The 22266-nt window shown below is 42.5% G+C and overlaps 1 protein-coding gene across 1 annotated transcript in view; it reads right to left on the bottom strand.

The window, feature by feature from the left end:
* Positions 1 to 14870, bottom strand: part of SLC10A6 (solute carrier family 10 member 6) — a 29376-nt gene extending 14506 nt beyond the window's left edge. The window contains exon 1 of the mRNA XM_059173339.1: positions 14487 to 14870. Within this exon, the coding sequence (XP_059029322.1) occupies positions 14487 to 14863 (377 nt within the window). The 5' untranslated portion in view covers positions 14864 to 14870. The remainder of the gene's footprint in view (positions 1 to 14486) is intronic.
* Positions 14871 to 22266: the final 7396 nt, after the last annotated feature.

The following is a 22266-nucleotide window of genomic DNA, read 5'->3' as shown; positions in this document are numbered from 1 at the left end:
AGAAGAAGTTTGAGGGTTGCCTGGCTTGCTCAGTCAGTGGAGCGTGTGACTCTTGATCTCAGGGTCATGGGTTCAAGCCCCACACCGGGCATGGAGCCTACTTTAAAAAAAAAAAAAAAAAGGAAGAGTGTGAAACAATGGATTTAAGTCCTAACCAAAAGCAACACCCAGGGCCTTTGAGATTACGTGGGGCAAGTTACTTGAAGCTCACTCCTGTCTTGTGATTCAACAAATGACAGCTGTATTTGTGGTCTAGAAAGAGATTTCCAGCAGTATTTGATGCTCCTCCATCAACCCATATTTATTTGAGAACCTACTTGTCCTCAGTGTTCTGGTAGGTACCATAAGGGTTTTTGTTGTTGTTGTTTTTGCTTTATACAGTTTTTTTTTTCTATTGAGCTATAATTCATAAAGCATAAAATTCATTGTTTTAAGTGTTTTAATATATTCACAAGATGTGCAACATTCTCTATTTCCATAATTTTTTTACCAACCCAAAGAGAAACCCCCTCAGCTGCTGCTCCTCATGCTCTGCTTTTCCTAGTCCCGGCAACCAGTAATCCGCTTTCTGTCTTTATCGGATTTCCCATTCTGGACCTTTCATATGAATACTGTCATTACAATATATGGCCTTTTGTGTGTGTCTGGCCTCTTTCACTTAGCATAATGTTTTTGAGCTTCAGACACATTTTTTTTCTTTTTTTAAATTTTATTTATTTGAGAGAGATCACAAGTAGGCAGAGAGGCAGGAAGAGAGAGAGGAGGAAGCAGGCTCTCCGCCGAGAAGAGAGCTCAATGCGGGGCTCGAACCCAGGACCCTGAAATCATGACCGGAGCCGAAGGCAGAGGCTTTAACCCACTGAGCCATCCGGGCGCCCCTCAGCCACATTTTGGCATGTATCAGCACGCCATTCCTTTTCATGTTAGAGTAACAGTCTACTGCGTGGGTAGACCACATTATTGCTGCCCTTCCATTAACTGAGAGACATTTGAGGAGTTTCCAATTTTGGGTTATTATGAACAATGCAGCTATGAATATATGTGCACAATTTTTTGTGCAGACATGAATTCAGTTCTCTCAGGTGGATACCAGGAGTGGAACTGCTGGATCACAGCTGAACTTGCTCAGGAAATGCTATTTCCAAAGCAGCTGCACAGTTTTTCACACCTGCCATCCATCCATGGAGGTGCCCTGTTAAAAATGTTTGCCTTAGGAACACCTGGTAGCTCAGTCGGTTGAGCGTCTGACTCTTGGCTTCGGCTCAGGTCACGATCTCATGGGACCTGGGAACAAGCCCCGTGCAGAGCTCCACATTCAGCAGCTGTCTGCTTGGATATTCTCTCCCTCTCCTGCTTTCCCTGTTCTCTTTCTCTCAAATAAGTAAATCTTTTTTTTAAATGTTTGTATTTTTAGAAGTTTGCATATTCATAAGAAATACTGGTCTGTAGCTTTGTGCTTGCATAATTTCTTTGTCTAATTTTGCTAACACGAAATGGAAATAGGGCAAGCCTGCCACAAGGCTAAGCATTTGCCCAGCGTGAAGTGTTATAAATATCTGTCAGAAGAAGTTACCCAAACACCGCATGCACCAAGATTCCAAGGGACAGCACAGATTCTCAGACAGAACAAGCTGGACAGAGCCAGAGAATTTGCAGAACCATAGCAAGAAAGAATTGATGTGGGATGCTAGACTCAATTAGAAGTCTGCTTTGAATTCTAATGTTGTATAATCCCATGATTAGAAACAGGAATTGGAGTGGTGAGTTGCAATCGAAAGTATGATTTCTGGACTCCAAAATGGTGCTGTAGTTGACAAAAGAACGGGTCACTTAGCATCAACCTGGCCGGGGGTGGGGGCGGTACACATTAAGTTAGGTATGACAACAGGACATGCATCAGAAATATCCTGGGTGAGCAAAGGAAAACTCAGGACCACAGCTGCTGCCAGTACTAGACTTGGGAATCTGGCCATCTTGGGAAGTGAAATGTAGGTGCAGGAGCTGAATGAACCAAACCCAAACAGCCGGACCACAGCCACGCCACACAGCTTTACCGGGAAAACAAACGACAATAATCAGAACGGAGTTTTGGTCTTTGTTAAACAATGCTGGAATGATGTCTTTTCTTTTCTTTTCTTTTCTTTTTTAAGATTTTATTTATGTATTTGACAGAGAGAGATACAGTCAGAGAGGGAACACAGGCAGAGGGAGAAGCAGGCTTCCCACCAAGCTGGGAGCCCGATGTGGGGCTCCATCCCAGGACCCTGGGATCAGGACCTGAGCCAAAGGCAGACGCTTAATGACTGAGCCACCCAGCCGCCCTGAAACTGGAATAATTTCTGATAGACAATTCATTTCTCTTTGCTGTGATGAGATTGTCTCCAAGTGAAAAGGATAACAAATTTAGTACTGTGAGTCTTGAGGATTTGCAAGTACATTAATATATAGGAGTGAAAATCCTTTAGTTTAGAACCTTTAAAGACCCTTTTTCCTTTTTTTTCTTTTTCTTTTTTAAGAAGACAGGGAGGGACAGAGTGAGTGGGAGGGAGAGAATAAGCAGGCTCCATGCCCAGTGTTGAGCGCATGTGGGGCTCGATCTCACGACCCTGGGATCATGATCCATAAAAACTCTTAACTACCACAGTTTTATTGCATCATACGGAATGCTATTGCTTCATAAATTTATAATATGTTGTTTTTATTTTTTCCAAATATATAAAGCCTTATTTCTCTAAGTCTTTACATTTCTTAACTGGAGAACAGGAATTAGTCACACAGTAAAATGCACAGCTTCGTACAAGGAGGAAAGCATGCATAATGAGAGACCAGGGGCTCGGGGAGCAGACCCCCTACTCTGGACGGGTGAGGGAGGGGAGCCACGGTGCATGTAGAGAAAGGGCAGAGGAGTGGACGGAGAGCTAGGAGAACATGCTTCTTGAAAGCTGAGAAAAAGAGCTGTTGAATGAAAGCTAAATGCCAGCAGAAGATCAAAAAGGATGAGAGCCCAAGAAGTGGAGTTGGGACCATCCAACCTTTCCCCAGTTTTTTGTGCCTCCACCTCAGAACCATCCTTTCCTCCTTCACCCCTGCTCCCAACTCCCAAGCGTGGGCTGTCCTTTGTCCCCCTCTGGGTGACGGAACCAGTGAAAGAGTCAGCAAAATTAGGGGAACTAGGTAAATAGAAATCAGATGTCCTTCAGGCCAATATTTTTTAATTGCACGGCAAAATTACACAACCTGTCTAAGCACGTACAAACTGTCTCTAGACAGTTAATGCTGCTCTGTTTGATGAGGTGAGGCAAATAGAGCATCACATAACACAACCCCGGGGGGTAGAGCTAGAGTCTGTCCACCTCAACTCCGGATCCAGGAGTCTGGAAACCTTTGAAGAGTCATGTTTGAGGGCTCACCGTGGACTGCCTTGCGCAAAGTACACGCCCACTCTGCGTCCCGGACACAAATGGCCAAGAGACTGAGAGGCACACCACTTCCCAGCCCACCTCGGGAGCCCACCTTTATGGGAAACTGATTAGCACGGCTCCCAGTCTGAAGATTCAGGAATTTTTCTATCAGATTCTACATTGAGGGGCTTTGCTGTAAATATAGTATGATGCATACATGGCTTGAGGATATCAAAAGCATTTTCCGCCCAAACCTGGCTGGCCCTGGGCTTATCCTTTCCTCAGGGCTGAAGCTCTCTGCACTAAGAATGTTCATCCTGGAGGAACAGCTGGCATTGCCCTCTAGACATTTTGATTGGCCTTACCTCATATACCGTACCCTACACCAGTGCTTGTTACCTATCCATGTGTGGCAGACTGGCTAACTGTGAGTTGCTTGAGGACAAGGACCTTATTGGCTTTGAATCTGGCAGCCTCGTGCTATGGCACATTGGAGGAGCTCTTTAAATAATTACTGAATAAATGTAGGAATCAAAGAATGAACCAATGTGTCAGTACATTGGTGCTCTCTCTGCCTTCCTCCTATGTCACGTATCTGAAAATGAACCTTGAAAATCTTGGTGAAATGATCCCTTTACACTGAATTGCAGTGGCAAACATCTCAGTAGTAATCCAGAAAAAGAGAGATTTTCTACTAAATAACTAAAATCAAGCTTTTTCAAAATGTAAATAACATTTTAAGGAGCAAATATTTAGCTGATTGGTGCCCTTTTCAGAACTCCAGACTTAGGGGGCACCTGGGTGGCTTAGTCAGTTAAGTGTCTGCCTTCGGCTCAGGTCATGATCTCAGGTCCTGGATTGAGCCCCCTCTGGGGCTGCCTACTCAGCAAGGAGACTGCGTTTCCCCTCTCCCTCTGCCTCTCACCTCCCCCCCACACTCATCCTTTCTCTCTGTGTCTCTCAAATAAATAAAATCTTTAAAAATTTTTTTAATTAAAAAAAAAAGAAACCCAGACCTAGGTAATTCACAAGTGATTGTATATTTCCCTTCTCTTATTTCTTTTAATCAGTCCTTCTATTTTCTTTTTTAGTTTTTTGTTTTTCTTTTACACACTCCTATTTTATAGTTGCTTGTTCAATGAATAGAGGCGTTTTCTTTCTTCTTTCTTTTTAGCTTTGTTTTTTTCTTTTTAAAGCAATCACACAGTACACCTTACTCTGCGGCTTGGTTGCTTTTTTCCTCCCCTCAATCATAGATAGCCCTTCGGGGCAATACACGTAGCTTAAATTCTTTCACTTAAAGAATGCAGAGTACACCGTAATCTAAATATACCATGTCTTCAGTCACTTCATCAGTGATGAATAAATTGCTTTGAGTGCTTTTCCACTATAAACAAAGTTATGATAAACATTCTTATATGAATTTCACTTGAAATAATTCTTTTATTTCTGTAGAATAGATTCCTCAAAACAGAATTGCTATGTCAAAGGTCTGTTTTTTATTTCAATAGATACCACCATATTATTTTCCAAAAAGACTGTTACTTTCACAATCTTGCCCAGTACTGGATACAATCAATCCCTTTTAATTCTCATGAGAACATTGAAAAATACACCTGTTAAGGCGCCTGGGTGGTTCAGTTGGTTAAGTGACTGCCTTTGGCTCAGTTCATGATCCTGGAGTTTCAGGATCCAGTCCTGCATCTGGCTCCCTGCTCAGTGGGGAGTCTGCTTCTCCCTCTGACCCTCCCCCCTCTCATGCTTTCTCTCTCTCATTCTCTCCCTCGAATAAATAAATAAAATCTTAAAAAAAAAAAAAACAGAAAAATACACCTGTTATTTTATTATATATCTGACCCTCTAGGAGCTTGTGCTTTCTTTCATACTTACTAACCTCTTGGATGTCCTCTGTAAACAGCTTTGTCTGACTTTTTCTTCTCTACTTGTAGGAGCTCTTTTAAAATTAGAGTATGTATCATCGTGTACAATACAAATAGCTTCTGCAAACTTATTGTATATTTTTGACAACACTCATGGCAATACACTGAGATACTCATATCTGTCCATTTTTTTAATTTATTTTTTTAAACATTCTTTTTTTTTTTTTTAAGATTTTATTTATTTATTTGACAGAGAGATCACAAGTAGGCAGAGAGGCAGGCAGAGAGAGAGAGAGAGGAGGAAGCAGGCTCCCCGCTGAGCAGAGAGCCTGACGTGGGACTCGATCCCAGAACCTTGAGATCATGACCTGAGCCGAAGGCAGCGGCTTAATCCACTGAGCCACCCAGGCGCCCCTGTCCATTTTTTTAAAAGATTGTATTTATTTGACAGAGAGCGAAACAGCGAGAGAGGGAACACAAGCAGGGGGAGTGGGAGAGGGAGAAGCAGGCTTCCTGATGCAGGGCTCTATCCCAGGGCCCTAGGATCATGACCTGAGCCAAAGGCAGACACTTAAAGACTGAGACACCCAGATGCCCTCTATACATTTTTTTAATGGCTTCTGAGATTTTCTTGAATACCTAAGGGTATTCAAATATTGTCCCCACTTCTTACTTTTTTATAGGTTGATATATTTATATTTTTAGCTCATTTAACATTTATATTTTATATGGTGGAAGGTCTGAGGCTAATCTATGTCTTCTATATTGAGGGGCAAATATGTCAATACTATTCTTTAAATAAGTAATTTTCAGTAAATTGAAGCGCCAACCTCCTTTTATGTTAAATGTCCAAAAGTATTCAATGTATCTTTTTCAAATACCAGACTCCTAATCACATTGTTTTCATAATGTGTTTTCACATATACTAGAGAAAATACTTCCACTTAAATTTTTTTTTAAGATTTTATTTATTTATTTGACAGACAGAGATCACAAGTAGGCAGAGAGGCAGGCAGAGAGAGAGGGAGAAGCAGGCTCCCCGCCAAGCAGACAGCCCAACGAGGGGCTCAATCCCAGGACCCTGGGTCCATGACCTGAGCCGAAGGCAAAGGCTTTAATCCACTGAGCCACCCAGGTGCCCATCCACTTAAATTTTTCTTTTCAAACTTTTCTTAGCAATTTTTGCATATATTTTTGTTCTATATGAAGTTTAAAATTATTTTATCCTATTAAGAAAGATTACTTGGAGCAGACTTCTTCCTACCTAGAGAACAGAGAAAGGAAGAAAAGCAGTTTGCCACAACTCTCCAAACTCTATCCACGAAGAGGGTATAAGGGAAGCTCTTCCAAATTCTTAGCCTATGATAATGCCACATTCCTTGGCTCTTGATACTACTAAGTCCTGAAAGAAATTCCACATTACATCGCTTTAATCTTGAACTTTTGGAGAAGTTGCATAGCACATTCCCACTGAATTGCTTTGGCACAAACAGCAGAGAGGCAAGATTCATAACTGTGGGAAGGAAATGTGAGATTTCTATCAGACTGATTCTTTATCCCTGATTACGTCGGTTTCTGCTTCTGTCCTTTACACAAATGTTCAAGCCCATGGTGCTTGATAGATGGTGCTCTGCCAACTGTTAGAAATACCCATGAAGTTTTTTCTCTCTCCCTCAAATGAGTAAATAAAATCTTTTTTAAAAATGGGGCACGTGGATGGCTCAGTCAGTTAAGCGTCCACCTTGGGCTCAGGTCATGATCTCAGGTCCTGGGATTGAGCCACATGTTGGTCTCCCTGCTCAGCAGGGAGTCTGCTTCTGCCTCTCCCTCAGCCCCTTCCCCTGCTTGTGTGCTCTCTGTCTCTCTGTCCCTCTCTCAAATGAATAAATAAAATCTTAAAAAAAAAAAAAAGAAAGAAATACTCACAAAGCTGTAAAAGCACACAGCGAACGTGTGTGAGTACAGTGGAAGTCACACCTTTCCTTTTACTGCCATGAAATCCCAATGTAGCGTAAATGGAGGATGTGGCTAACTGGGTCTCTTGGCTGTTCACATTTAGGAAACTGTTGGCAAAAGCTGACTTAGGTATAACAAGATTCCACTTGTGCTGAGAAGAATGGTATCACCCTCCCCAAACTATTACAGAGAATGAGACAGCTTCAGCAAGTCTGGACAAACAGGTAAATCCTGCCCCTCCATTAAAACAAGGAAATGACATATATATGCAGTATATGAAAACACAGTGTCTATAAGTATACCATTTTGCAATTGGATTTAAATTATGTAAAGGTTGTTTTTGTTTCAAACTAATAAAATTAGGAATTCTAACATTCAAAACTATGAAAGTACACACTTCCTTCTCCACTGGAAAAAAATTAAAAACCATGTGGCTAGGCAAATGGACATGCAGTAGGCTATCATCTCAGGTCAACCAACTTGGACTTAGAAAAGAGTTCAAGGCCAGGTTTTCTATCCCCCAAGCTAAACGTTACTCCTGTCTGCTGCCTCTCCATAACAGTAACTAGCATTTGTTGAGCACCACCTGCTAAGTATTATACCTCATGCTTTTAGGTATATGTTCCCTTTTTATCTATACAGTAACCATAGGATAGGTATTTTTAAGATTTATTTATTTATTTTAGGAGTGCAGAGGGGTAGAGGTAGAGGTGGGGAGAGGGAGAGACAGTCTTAAGCCAACTCTGGGCTGAGCTAGGGGCCCGACGTAGGGCTCAATCTCAGGACCCTGAGATCATGACCTGAGCCGAAACCAAGAGTCAGATGCTAAACTAACAGTACCTTCCAGGCACCCCACCATATGTGTAGGCATTATTTCCATTGCATAGGCAAGGAAATGAAGGTACAGAGACTTAGAAAAAGTTGCACGGAGTCACATGGATTCAATCAAAGTTCTCTCTCTTTTTTTTTTTTTTTTTAAGATTTTATTTATTTACTTGAGAGGGAAAGAGAGAGCACAGCAGGGAGGAGCAGAGGCAGAGGCTGAGGGAGAAGTAGACTCCCTGCTGAGCAAGGAGACCGATGCAGGACTCCATCCCAAGACCCTGAGATCATGACCTGAGCCAAAGGCAGATATTTAACCAACTGAGCCGTTCTGAAGTTCCCGCCCCGAAGTTCTGTCTCCTAAGATGGTCTTCAGTTCCCTACCAGACCATGTCAGCCTGACCTGAAGAATCCAAAGTTCTATTTTTCAGGTGTCTGCTGAAGGACTAAGAGCTACTTTAAAGGTCAAAAACCAAAACTGGCCACTGAACCCCTCAGGCTCCAGGACACAACTACATCCTTGGGGAAGAATGGACCTCGAATATCAAAAGTTGTCGAACTAAAGACAGTGGGAATGGTCCTGAGTCACACCAGTAAACAGACTGCATTTCCAGAGGGGTTTCTATATCACACACAGGCAATCAGAAAGTTCCCTTCAGTTGTTCACTTGGCATTTGTGGAGCCCTTCCCACCACTGGGCTGGCACTGAGCATGCAGAGGTGAGCCAGCCCTCGAGGAGACTGCAGAAGTCATGGGGCAGGCAGAGGAATTACTCAGGGCGTGCCATGCCCTCCTACAGATAACAAGCAGTACATATTTGGGGGGGGGGGGCCTCGGTGGCTCAGTCATTGAGCATCTGGGGTCCTGGGATCGAGCCCCAAGTGGGGCTCCCTGCTCAACGGGGAGCCTGCTTCTCCCTCTCCCACTCCCCTCTGCTTGTGTTCCCTCTCTTGCTGTCTCTCTCTGTCAAATAAATAAATAAAATCTTAAAAAAAAAAAGAAGTAGTAGTAGTACATATTTGGTGCTATGGGAACAGAGAGGGCAGGCATCTCTGTCAAATAGTTTCAGAAAGAAGATTGAAAACTGGGGTGGGGGGCGAGGAACACAGACTTTACAAACTGCTTTTCTTTTCCCATTGTCCAAAATACTTAAAACTTTAAAAGGCCTCAGATCCACTGCGCTTTATACCCAAAAGAATTGAAAGCAAAGATTCCAACAAATATGCACACTCAGGTTCACAGCAGCATTATTCACAAAGCCAAATGCTGGAAACGATGCAGTGTCCATGGACAACTGAATGGATCTGGTGATCTGCACATGCGTATGTATACACACAATATACAGCCTTAAAAAGGAAGGATATTCTTGGGGCGTCTGGGTGGCTCAGTGGGTTAAAGCCTCTGCCTTCAGCTCAGGTCATGATCCCAGGGTCCTGGGATCGAGCCCCACATCGGGCTCTCTGCTCAGCAGGGAGCCTGCTTCCTCCTCTCTCTCTGCCTACTTGTGATCTCTGTCTGCCAAATAAATAAATAAGATCTTTATTAAAAAAAAAAAAAAAAAAGAAGGATATTCCGACACATGATACAACATGGATGCAGGCTGGAGACATTATGTTAAGTGAAATAAGTCAGATAGAAAAGGACAGATATTGTACGATTTCACTTAGATGAGACATTTAGTCCAATTCAAAGAGACAGAAGGGAGATCGTGGTTGACAGGGTCTGAAGGGGAAGGGGCTTGTCCTGTAAGGCGTACAGAGCTTCAGTCTGAGAAGATAAGAACTATGGAGACACGGCCGCTGCTGACCCACAGCAATGGCAGTGCACTAATGCCACTGAACTGTACCCTTGAAAATGATTAAAATGGTCGATTTTATGTTCTGTACATTTTAAAAGGACCTCAGAGAGTCTAATGCATTGATTCTACGAAAGAGGAAATTGAGGTCCAGAGAAGCAATTATTCAAAGTCACACAGCTTCTTGAGCAGAGACGAAAACACAGACCCTGACACAGTGCTCTTTTGCCGGCCCCATACAAAAACGCATAGCATTTCGTGCCGGCTCAGATTCTAAGCACTTCATGTATATTCATTCAACCCTCAGTACAACCCATGAGGCAGGTTATGCTTCCCCCTATTTTAAAAGTGAGGAAACTGAAGCATAAAAAAATTTTTTTTTTTAATTTTAGAGAAAGAGAGAGAGCACACAAGTGAGGAGGGGAAGCGGAGGGAGACAGAGAATCTTAAGCAGGCTCCACACAGGACGCGGAGCCCAAGGCGGGGCTAGTTCTTACAACCCTGAGATGATGACCTGAATTCAAGTTGGACACTTAAACCAACTGCCACCCAGGCGCCCCTGAAGCATAAAGAATTTATATAATCTGCCAAGATGACCCAGTTAGTGACAGCTCTGCTTGCTGGCCCCAGGGTGCACCTAACCATTACAGTATAATGCCAAATCCAAGTTTTCACGTCCTACCCTCAAAGGCAAGAATTCTGTCCATCTTTAGTACAGTAGATTGTAAAAAGATCCCCAATTGGGGCACCTGGCTGGCTCAGTGGTTTAAAGCCTCTGTCTTTGGCTCGGGTCATGGTCCTGAGGTCCTGGGATCAAGCCCTGCATCAGGATCTCTGCTGAGTGGGGATCCTGCTTCCTCCTCTCTGTCTCTGCCTGCCTCTCTGCCTACTTGTGATCTCTCTGTGTGTCAAGTGAATAAATAAAATCTTTAAAAAAAAAAAAAAAAAGGTCCCCAATTCTTCACCCTGTTCTTAGCCATGCCCTCTGCAATTTGACCTTGCAGCTCACCCATCAAGAAGCAGAAACTACTTCTCCATTCCTTGAATCTGGGCTGGTCTTGCAAAATGCACTGGCCAATGGGATGTGGTAGAAATGATAATGAACTGGTTTCCAGCCCAGATATCAAGAGACCTTGTATGCTTCCTCTTTTTCAGAACCTGCTTCTGTCATATAATCAGGTCTAGGCTAGCCTGCTGGAGAATGAGAGACCTTCTGGAAGAGAATCCAGTAGTCCCAGATGAGACTATCCAAGACCAATCTACATTTATCCAGTCCCCACACATGTAAAAGAACCTAGTCAAGATGAGCTGAGCTCAGTCCAGGAAAAGGGTAATTTTTTAGGCTCTTCATATATATACACCAGCCTGTTGCTTTCCAGAACAATTATAACGAAGAATAATATTATGACTAGAAGGGACCAAATAGGCATTCTAGGCTGAGGGAATGGAAGTTGGGAAAGTGTGGGATATGTTCAGAGAACAATGAGTAGTCCATTTTCACTACAGACTAGTTTGTGCTTATTGGGAAATAAACCCGGAGAAGTAGGTTAGACCTGGCTTAATGTCTACCCAGGTCTCTAGGTGTTGAGAAGCCTTTATATGCATAACATGTCCATTTCTGTTTACAATACCATAGGGAAGTGTTATGATTTCCAGTTATAGGAAAGAGTTACCAAGTCAGGATTTAAATATAGACATTCTCACCCCAGAACTGCTTCATCCACATACTCTAAAACCACGGTGGAGATACCCAAGATGGTGAGAAGACTGTGAAGATGCTGCAATTGGCCAGGAAAGGAATTAGGAGGGCCTGCCCTAAAGAACTGGCAGTGGAGAGGAGGAGGAAGCACTGGCTGTGAGTGACAAGCGAGAGGATGGGCCACAGGTCTAGACATCGGATTGAGGGAATGAGCTGAAGAATGAAAGGAGCCACAGGGGAAGGCTTAGGTGATGAGCCCAGGTGACTGGGACAGCAAGGGTGTTACCGTCTCACACGTAAAATGCAGAAACTGGTTTATACATGTTGATTCTGAAACTCCCTGCTTGGGGTGAACACCAGGAGAACTACAGGTAGACTGAATGAAGTACAGAATTAAGGCACGTATGTTTGGGCAATCTGCACAAAGCTAGACCTCAATTTCCTCTTTTGTGAAACAAAGATGTTCTTCTAAAGTCCTATGGATTTTATCTCGCATGAAAACAGAATTGCTACAAAGGACTATCCAATTTTTTCTTTTTTGTCTTGAAAGTTATTTTTGTTGGTAATCAAGTGGGAAGAAATGTAATGAACTTGGACACGCAATCAAGAGCACTGAATTTTCTCCTAGTTGCAATTTTCACTGAGAATTAAGATTTTTGTTACTCGTATCAATAAGCTTTTGAAAATCTAATGTTTAGTCACTGTTTTAAAATTTCATTTCTTACAGGGTTTGGTTTTGTTTTGTTTTTTGCTTATTTTTTGTTTGTGAGATTCACAATCAAAATTTCTAAAAAGGGGGAGAAGTAGTTAATATTTATTACGTATCTACCATGTGCCTGGCACCCTGAATATATATTTCCTCCTTAAAATACAGTCTTGTGGGGAATAGGTAATTGTAACCCATTTTACAAATGAGGAGATGAGGTTTATAGGTTAAATAATTTGACTAACATGAAGCTAATTAAGGACAGAGTTGGCAAAAGGAAGTAAAATGAGCTTTATCTTTTATAGACTTCCTATTCACTGGTACTTTTACTACAATGTCGACTAATAAAAGATGAAGTTAATAAACGTTCTCTTTCCCAGAGCAGAAGTGTTTGAGAACACTGCTTTAAGATTTATGCTCCTACTCAGAACAGAAGATTGAGTTGTGTTAATAAATGGCATGGAAGAAAATGCCTAAATTGCAGGGTGATGAGAAACAGATGTGAATTCCCATCTGCCTTCTTCCATACTTGGCTGGAGCATTTGGCAAACTCCTTAACCAATCTGAGTCCCAATTTTCTCAGCTGTTAAAACTCAGGATAAGAAAGGGTCACTTACAAAGTTATTATAAGAACCACGAAAGAAGAGAAAGAGTACAGAAAGCACCTACTTCATGCCTCACAACATACTCACTCAATTTGTACAACGTCCTTTTCCTTTCCAAGAATATTTAGGCCTCACAACTTACCACTGATATGTAGACTGCGTAAAAAATACTTTTCCTCTTCCAATTTTCATGTTAATGATCAACTTTATGTAATCAGCATTAGCAGTGCATGTTAATGTATTTTTTTTTGGATTGGTAATTCTTTTCAAACCCCCAGTAAGTGGGTAACTCAAAGCATTGTCATATGAAAATTAACTCTTCCACGTGGTAAAATTCACAGGTGAAACAGTTTGTCTGCTAAGCATTCAGCACATGCAGGGAACTGGAAGCCCAGACCTGCAGCTGCTCCACTGATGCCAACTCCCAGCACCACCAGCATCTCGGATTCACCATGCAGCGCGTAATAAATCTCAACTACATGACATACACATCGAGCAAAGATTTACATTCATAACTCATCCTCCCCTTGCGTAGGAGGTGAAATAGTTTGTAAGTAAACAAAGAATCTAGAAAGACCACTGTTGTTTGCTTTTATTTTCCCAACTGTGCCTTCTCTATTCTTTCTTTAAAAAAAAAGGGAGGGGGTTATTTGTTTGTCAGAGAGAGAGAGAGCACAAATGGGGGGAGCAGCAGGCAAAGGGAGAAGTATTCTCTCCACTGAGCAGGGAGCCCAACTCGGGGCTTGATCCCAGGACCTGGGATTATGACCTGAGTGGAAGGCTGCAGATGCTTGACCGACTGAGCCACCCAAACATTCCCTCTATTCCTTCTTCAAATGCCCTTTTTTCAGTATCAAAAAAGGTACTCCCAAAGATATGTGATTAATTCCTCCTCATTAAAGTGTACATGAATAATAAAGACTAGTGTCTCCCAGAGAGCATTTATTTACACAACTGGGTAAGGTCCCTGCCTTAACCCAAAAGAATGAGATGCTAATGATGAATGTTTAGTCTGCAAACTAACAAGGAAGAACATTTTCGGTCATAAAAGTCTTTATGTTGCTCCCCAGGTCAACTCAACTAACTCCAGCTGCACTTAAAACAGGCTATGTCTATCACATACCCCAAAAGCTCCTTTACCCAGTGCCCCCAAATACTTCATAAAATAGATGTAAAGGTAACACCTGCTGACTAGAGCGACAGGGGTGTCATTCTGGTTCTGCCACCACCACTCCCACCACCACCAAAGAGACCCCTACCGTGAGCTTTCTGGGATACTCAGCCTATGTCCTGGGAGACTGGGAAGCAAGACTGTTAACACTGCCAGTGTGGGCGAGAATGAGTTCATGCCTAGGACGGGCCATCAGGGAAGGAGGAAACCTGCCTCCACTATTACACATGAACCGAGCCCTACTACTCAGGGAAGCAGCTGCCAGTAACACAGCGGATGATCACAACCCAGCACATTTTAAGCTCAGAAAGGAAAGTCCTTTCTTTTTTTCCAGGACTGGACTCCATAAAACACTACCTACTGGAACCTCTACCTAAAGATCAGCAGAATTTAAACACAAAGGTGTCAGGGCTATTGGGGGAGACTTCTGGGCTTCTCTAGTGTACCTTACCTGAGATCCATATCTCCTTCGACCCAGAAGGTGAAAATGTTAGAGATGGTTCCCCCAGGGCAGCACCCCATGACGAGAACGGCAATAGCTTGGACGGGCTTCAGAGAGAAACTGATGGCCAGAAGATAGGCTGTGAGAGGCATGAGGCCAAACTGGCAGAGGAGTCCCACAGCAATGCCCCAGGGTCTCCTGATGTGTGCCCAGAGCTTCTGGAACTCCACAGAGCATCCCAGGGAGAACATGAGCAGGCCCATCATCACGGCGGACACCACTGTGAAAACGAGTTCGAGGTTCCCATGTGCCTCCAGTCCCACCGGCAGCTCCTCCTCTGAACTGTTAGCAGCACAGGCTGAGCTGCTGGAACAGTTGGCTCTCATCTCTTCATCTCCTTAAGGCAGCATCACAAATGAACGTCTGCCGCGATGGCTGGGCAGGTCTCGGCCACGTTTTGTAATAATGCAACCAAGTCATGCATGGAGAATCATTCCAATGCTTATTGGCCAGCCAGGTGATTCAGCCTAATCTGATCAATGCATTCATGAATGGCATTATAAAAGTAATTATCATGGGCACGAAACATATAATAAACTGCAGTAAGTAAGGCTTTCCACTTCTGTTCTTACTCACCACTGAATATTCAAGTGAAATGAGACAAGCAAATTTATTGTCAAGTGGAGTGACTGGGCTGTGTCGTCAGCATCACATTGTGTTCCAGGAAAATGGGTTGAGTGCCAAGACGTAATTTGTCCAAATTCAATGGGGATTTCAAAGAACCAGGATGCAATGCTTTATGAGGAGGAAGGCTAACTGGAAAAAACAAAGGCGCTAAGCCAAAGCCACTCCCCCTCGCATTAGCAAAACATTTCTGTTGAAAATATTAAAGCAAAAGTTCAGTTAAGAAAATGTCAGGAGGGAGCAAGGATCGATCGTTTCAGGAGTGCTTCAGAATTCGTCTCAATTTTTCTTCTTTATTGATTCCTTTTTTTTTTTTTTAAGTACGCGCCAAACCCAACCTAGGGCTTGAACTCAGGACCCTGAGGTCAGGAGTTGCATGCTCTACTGACTGAGCCAGCCAGGCATCCCTCAGTTTGTCTTCTTTTTCTACTAGAATTTGTATCTGAAGCCAGTAATTAAACAACCTGTAAGAATAATATGGTATTAAGCACCTGAATTGTTTCATCAAACATGTGAAAACTCATTTCTGTACCCAAAATAATACAAGGAAGCTGTCACTTTCTTTTGGAGAACAGAGTCGGCTTTGGGATGCCACACCCTGGGTCTCGTGATGAGGTCTGGGAATTCTGGAAGAGAATGTAATAAAGAGCTTGTCTTGAAGGCTGGGGATAGTCTGAGGCCAGCCTCTGACCACAATGGCCCAGGGGCCCTTCTCTTTGTCTTAACCACACAGACACACATTTCATTGGAAAACCAGACAAGGAAAATATGGTTCCATGAAACTAAACCTACAAAACAGCAGATGCCACACCCTTTCTCACAGAGAGCAGAAAGTTTATTTATGGGGTAATGGTTGGTGACAAGGTACACTTTATAAAATACCTCTACATGTCTTAAGAGGAATATTAGCTATGCATTGTTTATTTTGGGATTAGCAAATTATTTTCCATGACAAAATGCTCTGAGCATGTTTGCTACATATAAATACAAATTAAGGAGCACCTGGGTGGCTCAGTTGGTTAAGCATCTGCCTTTGGCTCAGGTCATGATGCTGGGGTCCTGGGATCAAGTCCACATCAGGCTCCCCACTCAGCGGGGAGTCTGCTTCTCTCTCTGCCCCTCCTGCTTGTGCTGTCTCCCTCTCAAAATCTTGAAAAAATACAAATAAAATACAAATGCGAAATAAAATCTGACAATTTGAGGGATACCTAGGTGGCTCAGTTGGTTGACCTTCCAAACCTTGGTTTTGCCTCAGGTCATGATCTCAGGGTTGAGACTGAACCGGGTATTTCACACTCAGCGGGGAGTCTGCTTGAGTCTCTCCCTCTCCCTCTGCCCCTCCCCCACTAAAATAAAGAAATAAATCTTTAAGAAAAATCTGACTATTTGAAGAAAGTGGAGAGTATAAACTGGCTTCGGCAAAGACACTGTAAAAGCAGCTCTGAATGTAGAAACTTGCTGGAAGCCGTCAGAGGTCAGCATGAGGACCTACTGGTACCAACTCTTGATTCAAGCCCAAGAATAAGCCAGCGTTTACACCAAGCTTGGTAAGTCTGTCAGAAGACAACCCAGGAGGCGCCGGGGTGGCTTAGTAAGTTCAACATCTTCCTTCAGTTCAGGTCATGATCCCAGGATCCTGGGATCCAGTCCTGCTGCAGGCTCCCTACTTAGTGGGGAGCCTGCTTCTCTCTCTGCCTGCTGCTCCCCCTGCTTGTGTGCTCTCTTTTCTCTCTCTTTGATAGACAAACAAATGAATAAATAAAATCCTTTAAAAAAAAAATGAAGAAGAAGAAGAAGACAACCCAGAACCACCTGTGCTGTATCAGTGAAAAGCTCAGCAGAGAAATGGACAGTTAGGAATGAGTTAGGTCTTTGGAAAGCTTTGTGCTTCCAGCTGAAGGGGGCAGAGATGTGGTAGAGCTGAGGAAGAATGGAGGAGGAAGACAGAACATTTTCTAAACACCTACTAGGTGACAGTATGCTGGGTCCTTCACACATACATGTCTGTGTCTAGTGCAGCAGAACTTTCTTTGGTTTTTATTTTAGTGAGAGAAGGTTGTCACATTATTTCTGTCTGGATAATGTCAAAAGGCCTTTGACAGACCCTCTTTGTTCCTGGAAGTCACTCAAAGGCCCTTCTTAGTTAACCAAATTTGAGTTTAATGAGACATTCATCATCAAGGACCTAATAGGAACTTTTGCTTGGTACTCAGCTCTGATAGCTGGGAAGAAAGGGGCTCCATTGCATAGTGGATGTTAGGAGCTTCCTGAAAGGGAAAGTGACTTTGGACCCTTACCCTTTGAAATAAAGTGCTATCAGAATTTCTCAAACGAGTTAGGATGGTTTCAACTGAGGTCCACTGTCGGGAAAAGATACTAAAGTCCAGTGACCCACCATGAAAGCAAGGGGTGTCTGGACAATTTCCTCTAGATCAAGTCACCCTGGCACAGACATCACAGGATGATACAGGGCACAGTGACTGAGTATGTGGATATAACCTAAAAAAAAGTAACCTTGAGAGGTCAAGCTTCAGCCCCGCCATGTTGTATGCAAAGATCTGGACTATAAGGGGCAAGGCAGCAGTGCACAACAGACCATCTGATTGGGTGGAAACAACTGATTGAAAAGGTCCCAACAAAGCAGCAGCAGCTGCAAACAGGGCCTACCAGTGGATGCCAGGTTTTTCCCAGTTTTTCCCCAACCTGGGAAGGAAACTCCCTTGAAAGAGTAAGCTCCTGGAGCTCTTGTAGTTTGTAGAAGAGATTTGAGGGGCACCTGGGTGACTCAGTTGGTTCACCATTAGACTTTTGATTTCAGCTCCAGGTCATGATCTCAGGGTCCTGGGATCATGCTCAGCACAAATTCTGCTTGGGATTCTCCCTCTCCATCTCCCTCAATCCCTCTCCCCACTCACAATCTCTCTGTCTCTCTAAAATAAATAAATAAATCTTTAAAAAAAAATTGTAAAGGAGATTTTCAATAGGGGATCCTAAATGTAATTGGCATGTAGGGATTCAAGTGATTAAAAATTTTTAAAAGGAATGTCCAAATTTATACCCTAAGTTAGTGAAGCAGTTCATGAGATCCCATTCAATCTTCACATCCATTCTAAGAGGTAACTACTACCATTCCTGCTTCCCAGATAAGGAAACAAAGGCCTACTAGGGTCCTATGATTTGTCCAGGGTTATTAGACAAGTCAGTTAACATTAGGATTAAAATCCTAGGCTAATTCTCAGCCTATCGTCATTTCCCTTGAACACATCGATGGGAAGCAATGAAAGCAGTCAATAACAGAATCATTCTGAGAAAACTATCAGTTAAACATAGCTGACGTATAAAATACCACAATTTGGAATAAACATGGAAAAACAGACCATCTAATCCTTAATTTCTCAATTTATCTCACGTACTCACAAGCTTAAAATGCACCTGAATCTGTGCCACATATATACACTTTAGTTTTGAGATCCAGCTACACAAATCACAGGAAAAATCTCCTGTATTTCTATTCTCTGCAAATGGAATTAAAGGTGAAAGGTACTCTTCAAGAAAACCAACTGAAAAGCCAGGCTCGGGGCGCCTGGGTGGCTCAGTGGGTTAAAGCCTCTGCCTTCGGTTCAGGTCATGATCCCAGGGTCCTGGGATCAAGCCCCACATCGGGCTCTCCGCTCAGTGGGAGCCTGCTTCCCCCTCTCTCTCTGCCTGCCTCTCTGCCTGCTTGTGATCTCTGTCTGTCAAAGAAAGAAAGAAAGAAAGAAAGAAAGAAAGAAAGAAAAAAGAAAAGCCAGACTCTTCTGTCTAGGAATATAAAGGTTGAAGGGAATGTGCCAAAATGAAAGGTAGTTCAGCATGGTTAAAGAATTGTTCAGCAAACTGTGAAAATTAGTATAAGGGGAAACATCTAGATGCTTGAAGGACATAAAGAATCCTATAGGTTCCAGGGTGCCTGGTTGGCTCAGTTTGTAGAGCATGTAACTCTTGATCTTAGGGTCTTGAGTTCAAGCCCCATGTTGCGCTAGAGATTACTTTAAGAAAAAAAAAGGGGGAGGTGCCTGGGTGTCTCAGTGGGTTACGGCTCTGCCTTCGGCTCAGGTCGTGATCTCAGGTTCTTGGGATATAGCCCCGAATCGGGCTCTCTGCTCCGTGAGGAGCCTGCTTCCTCCTCTCTCTCTACCTGCCTCTCTGCCTACTTGTGATCTCTGTCTGTCACATAAATAAATAAAATCTTTAAAAAGGGGTGGGGGGCGCACCTGGGTGGCTCAGTCTGTTAAGCCTCTGCCTTCAGCTCAAGTCATGATCCCAGGATTCTGGGATCAAGCCCCACATCAGGCTCTCTGCTCAGAAGGGAGCCTGCTTCCCCGTCTCTCTCTCTGCCTGACTCTCTGCCTACTTGTGATCTCTCTTTCTGTCAAATAAATAAATAAAATATTTAAAAAAAAAAGATCCTATAGGTTCCAAGAGCTTAGGTAAACTCGTGAGATAGATCCAAAACAAAAGAAAACTATGTATTTAATCCAAACTAATTACTTATTATTAATTTAATCCAAATTAATTATTTATCCAACCCAAAATTAAAGGAAATTGGCAGTAAGACAATAGACTGTTACATGACATAAGGTAAAAAACCTAATTCTATTTTTTTTTTTAAAGCCAAACCTCAAAAATAAAAATGCTATCACCTTGCAGGAAAAAAAAAACAGCCCAGTACTTGAACAGAAAATTCACAAAACAGCAGTTAACAATCATAGGGGGACAAAAACATAGAAATCAACATAAGTAATAATTTTTAAGTATATTAAAATAATATAATACATGTTGCCTATCACTAAGAAAACAATTTAAAGATTAATGTTCCTTGTTGATAAAAGTTGAGTGAAAGTATATTCTCATATACTGTAGGTAGGATTGAAAATTCATGTAAACTTTCAGAGAAAAGTCTGGCACTATGTCACAGAGCTTTTGTCACTGTAAGTCTAAAACCCTGTCTTCATAAATAACCTTCAATACTGGCAGAAATTTATTGGGGCAAATGATTTCATTTGGGGCAAATGATTCCATAATAGCATTGTTTGTTGATTTGTTTTAAGATGATTGATTGATTGATTGATTGATTGATTTGACAGACAGAGCACAAGCAAGGGGAGCAGGGGAGGGAGAAGCGGACTCCCTGCTGAGCAGGAAGGCTGATGTGTGGCTCAATCTCAGGACCCTGGGATCATGACCTGAGTCCAAGGCTGACGCTTAACAGACTGAGCCACCCAGGTGCCCCAGCATTGTTATTTATAAATATTCTTATTTATATTACCATTGCTATTTATAGATCAAGAAAACTGGGAATTTAAATTCCCAAAGTGAGGGGTGCCTGGGTGGCTCACTGGTTAAATTCCCAAAGTGAGACTAATTTAAGTAAATTATGATACAATGAGATTCTGTGGAGCTATTTAAAATGTAAATATTTTGACAATGAGAAATGTTTTTATTAGAAGGTAAAGCAAAAAAAAAAAATATATATATATATAGATATAGATAGGTACAGATAGAATACTCCCAGCCATGTTAAAATAGTAAGCACATAGGGGTACCTGGCTGGCTCAGTCAGAAGAGCATCGGACTTCTGATCTTGGGGTTGTGAGTTCGAGTCTCACATTGGATGTAGAGAATACTTAATAAACAAAAACTTAAAATAATAAATAATAATAACATAAAGAGACCAAATTCAACTGCAAAAATTCAGTGATTGCTTCTGTATGTAAGATTATGGATGAATTTTTTTTCGTTATACTTTCGGTACTATGTCATACCTTTGAAATTGCCACAAAAATTACTGTTTTATAATTAAGGAAAAAGGAACAGAGACAGACGAAGTTGTGGTTATTTCAAGCAGCTCCTAAAACGTGATAAGAGCCTGATGACTCTAAGGTGCCAGACTGCTGAGATGACTCAATCACTGTCTTTGTTCTTGGGTTTTTATAAGGGAGACTCACAAATACCAAAGCTTCCAGGTAAGAGATACCTGCAGAAAATGGAATGTAAGGGCGTGAGAAGAACTGACGGGCCAAGACAAGACACAGAAAAGCGAGCTGACAAAGTGTTTACCCTGAAACAGCACCCCTCCACCTTCAGAATAAAATAACCAGAAGGGAAAATGAAGCACCTGGAATCAACTGGAAAGACGTGTTTACCTGCACAGGTGGCATGCTAGTTATTATAGTATTTGTGTCCTTTTCCCAACAACCTTTTCTGGCCTCAGCTCGTCAGATCAGATGTTATTAAGATTATAACCAGAAGGGGCATCTGGGTGGCTCATTGAGTTAAAAGCCTCTGCCTTCGGCTCAGGTCATGATCCCAGAGTCCTGGGATCGAGCCCCCCGTCAGGCTCTCTGATCAGCGGGGAGCCTGCTTCCCCCTCTCTCTCTGCCTGCCTCTCTGCCTACTTGTGATCTCTATCAAATAAATAAATAAAATCTTAAAAAAAAAAAAAAGATTATAACCATAAAAAAAGAGAGAGGGAGAGAGATTATAACCATAAATTTTCATGGACTGTTGGGGCAACTGGATGGCTCAATCGGCTAAGCATCCAACTCTTGGTTTCGGCTCAGGTCATGATTTGGGGTCCTGGGATCAAGATCCACCCAGGCTCTGCGCTTGGCGTAGAGTCTGCTTCAGACTCTCTCTCACTCCACCTCTGCTGCTCCCCCGCTTGTGCTCTTGCTCTTGCTCTCTCTCAAATAAATAAAATCTTTAAAAAAAAAAAATTGGGGGGGAGGTGCCTGGGTGGCTCAGGCATTAAGTGTCTGCCTTTAGCTCAGATCATGATTGCAGGGTCCTGGGATCCAGCCCTGATAGGTGAGAAACCTGCTTCTCCCTCTCCCACTCCCTCTGCTTGTGTTCCCTCTCTTACTATCTCTCTTTCTCTGTCAAAAAAAGAAATAAAATCTTTAAAAAAGAAAAATAAAATTTTTTTCAGAGTGTCTGACCCCTAGAATTATAAGAAAATCTTGAATGGATAAGATTAATGGGATTTGTCAGCCATTGGAGAAATAACTGATTCTGATTTTCTGTGATGATAACAGTAAAACCAACTAGCATGTATTGAGTCTTT

Source organism: Mustela lutreola, chromosome 1, assembly GCF_030435805.1.
Source record: "Mustela lutreola isolate mMusLut2 chromosome 1, mMusLut2.pri, whole genome shotgun sequence".
NCBI classification, from domain to species: Eukaryota; Metazoa; Chordata; class Mammalia; order Carnivora; family Mustelidae; genus Mustela; species Mustela lutreola.
Note: the sequence above shows the minus strand (reverse complement) of the source record. Positions and strands in the feature narration are given on the sequence as shown.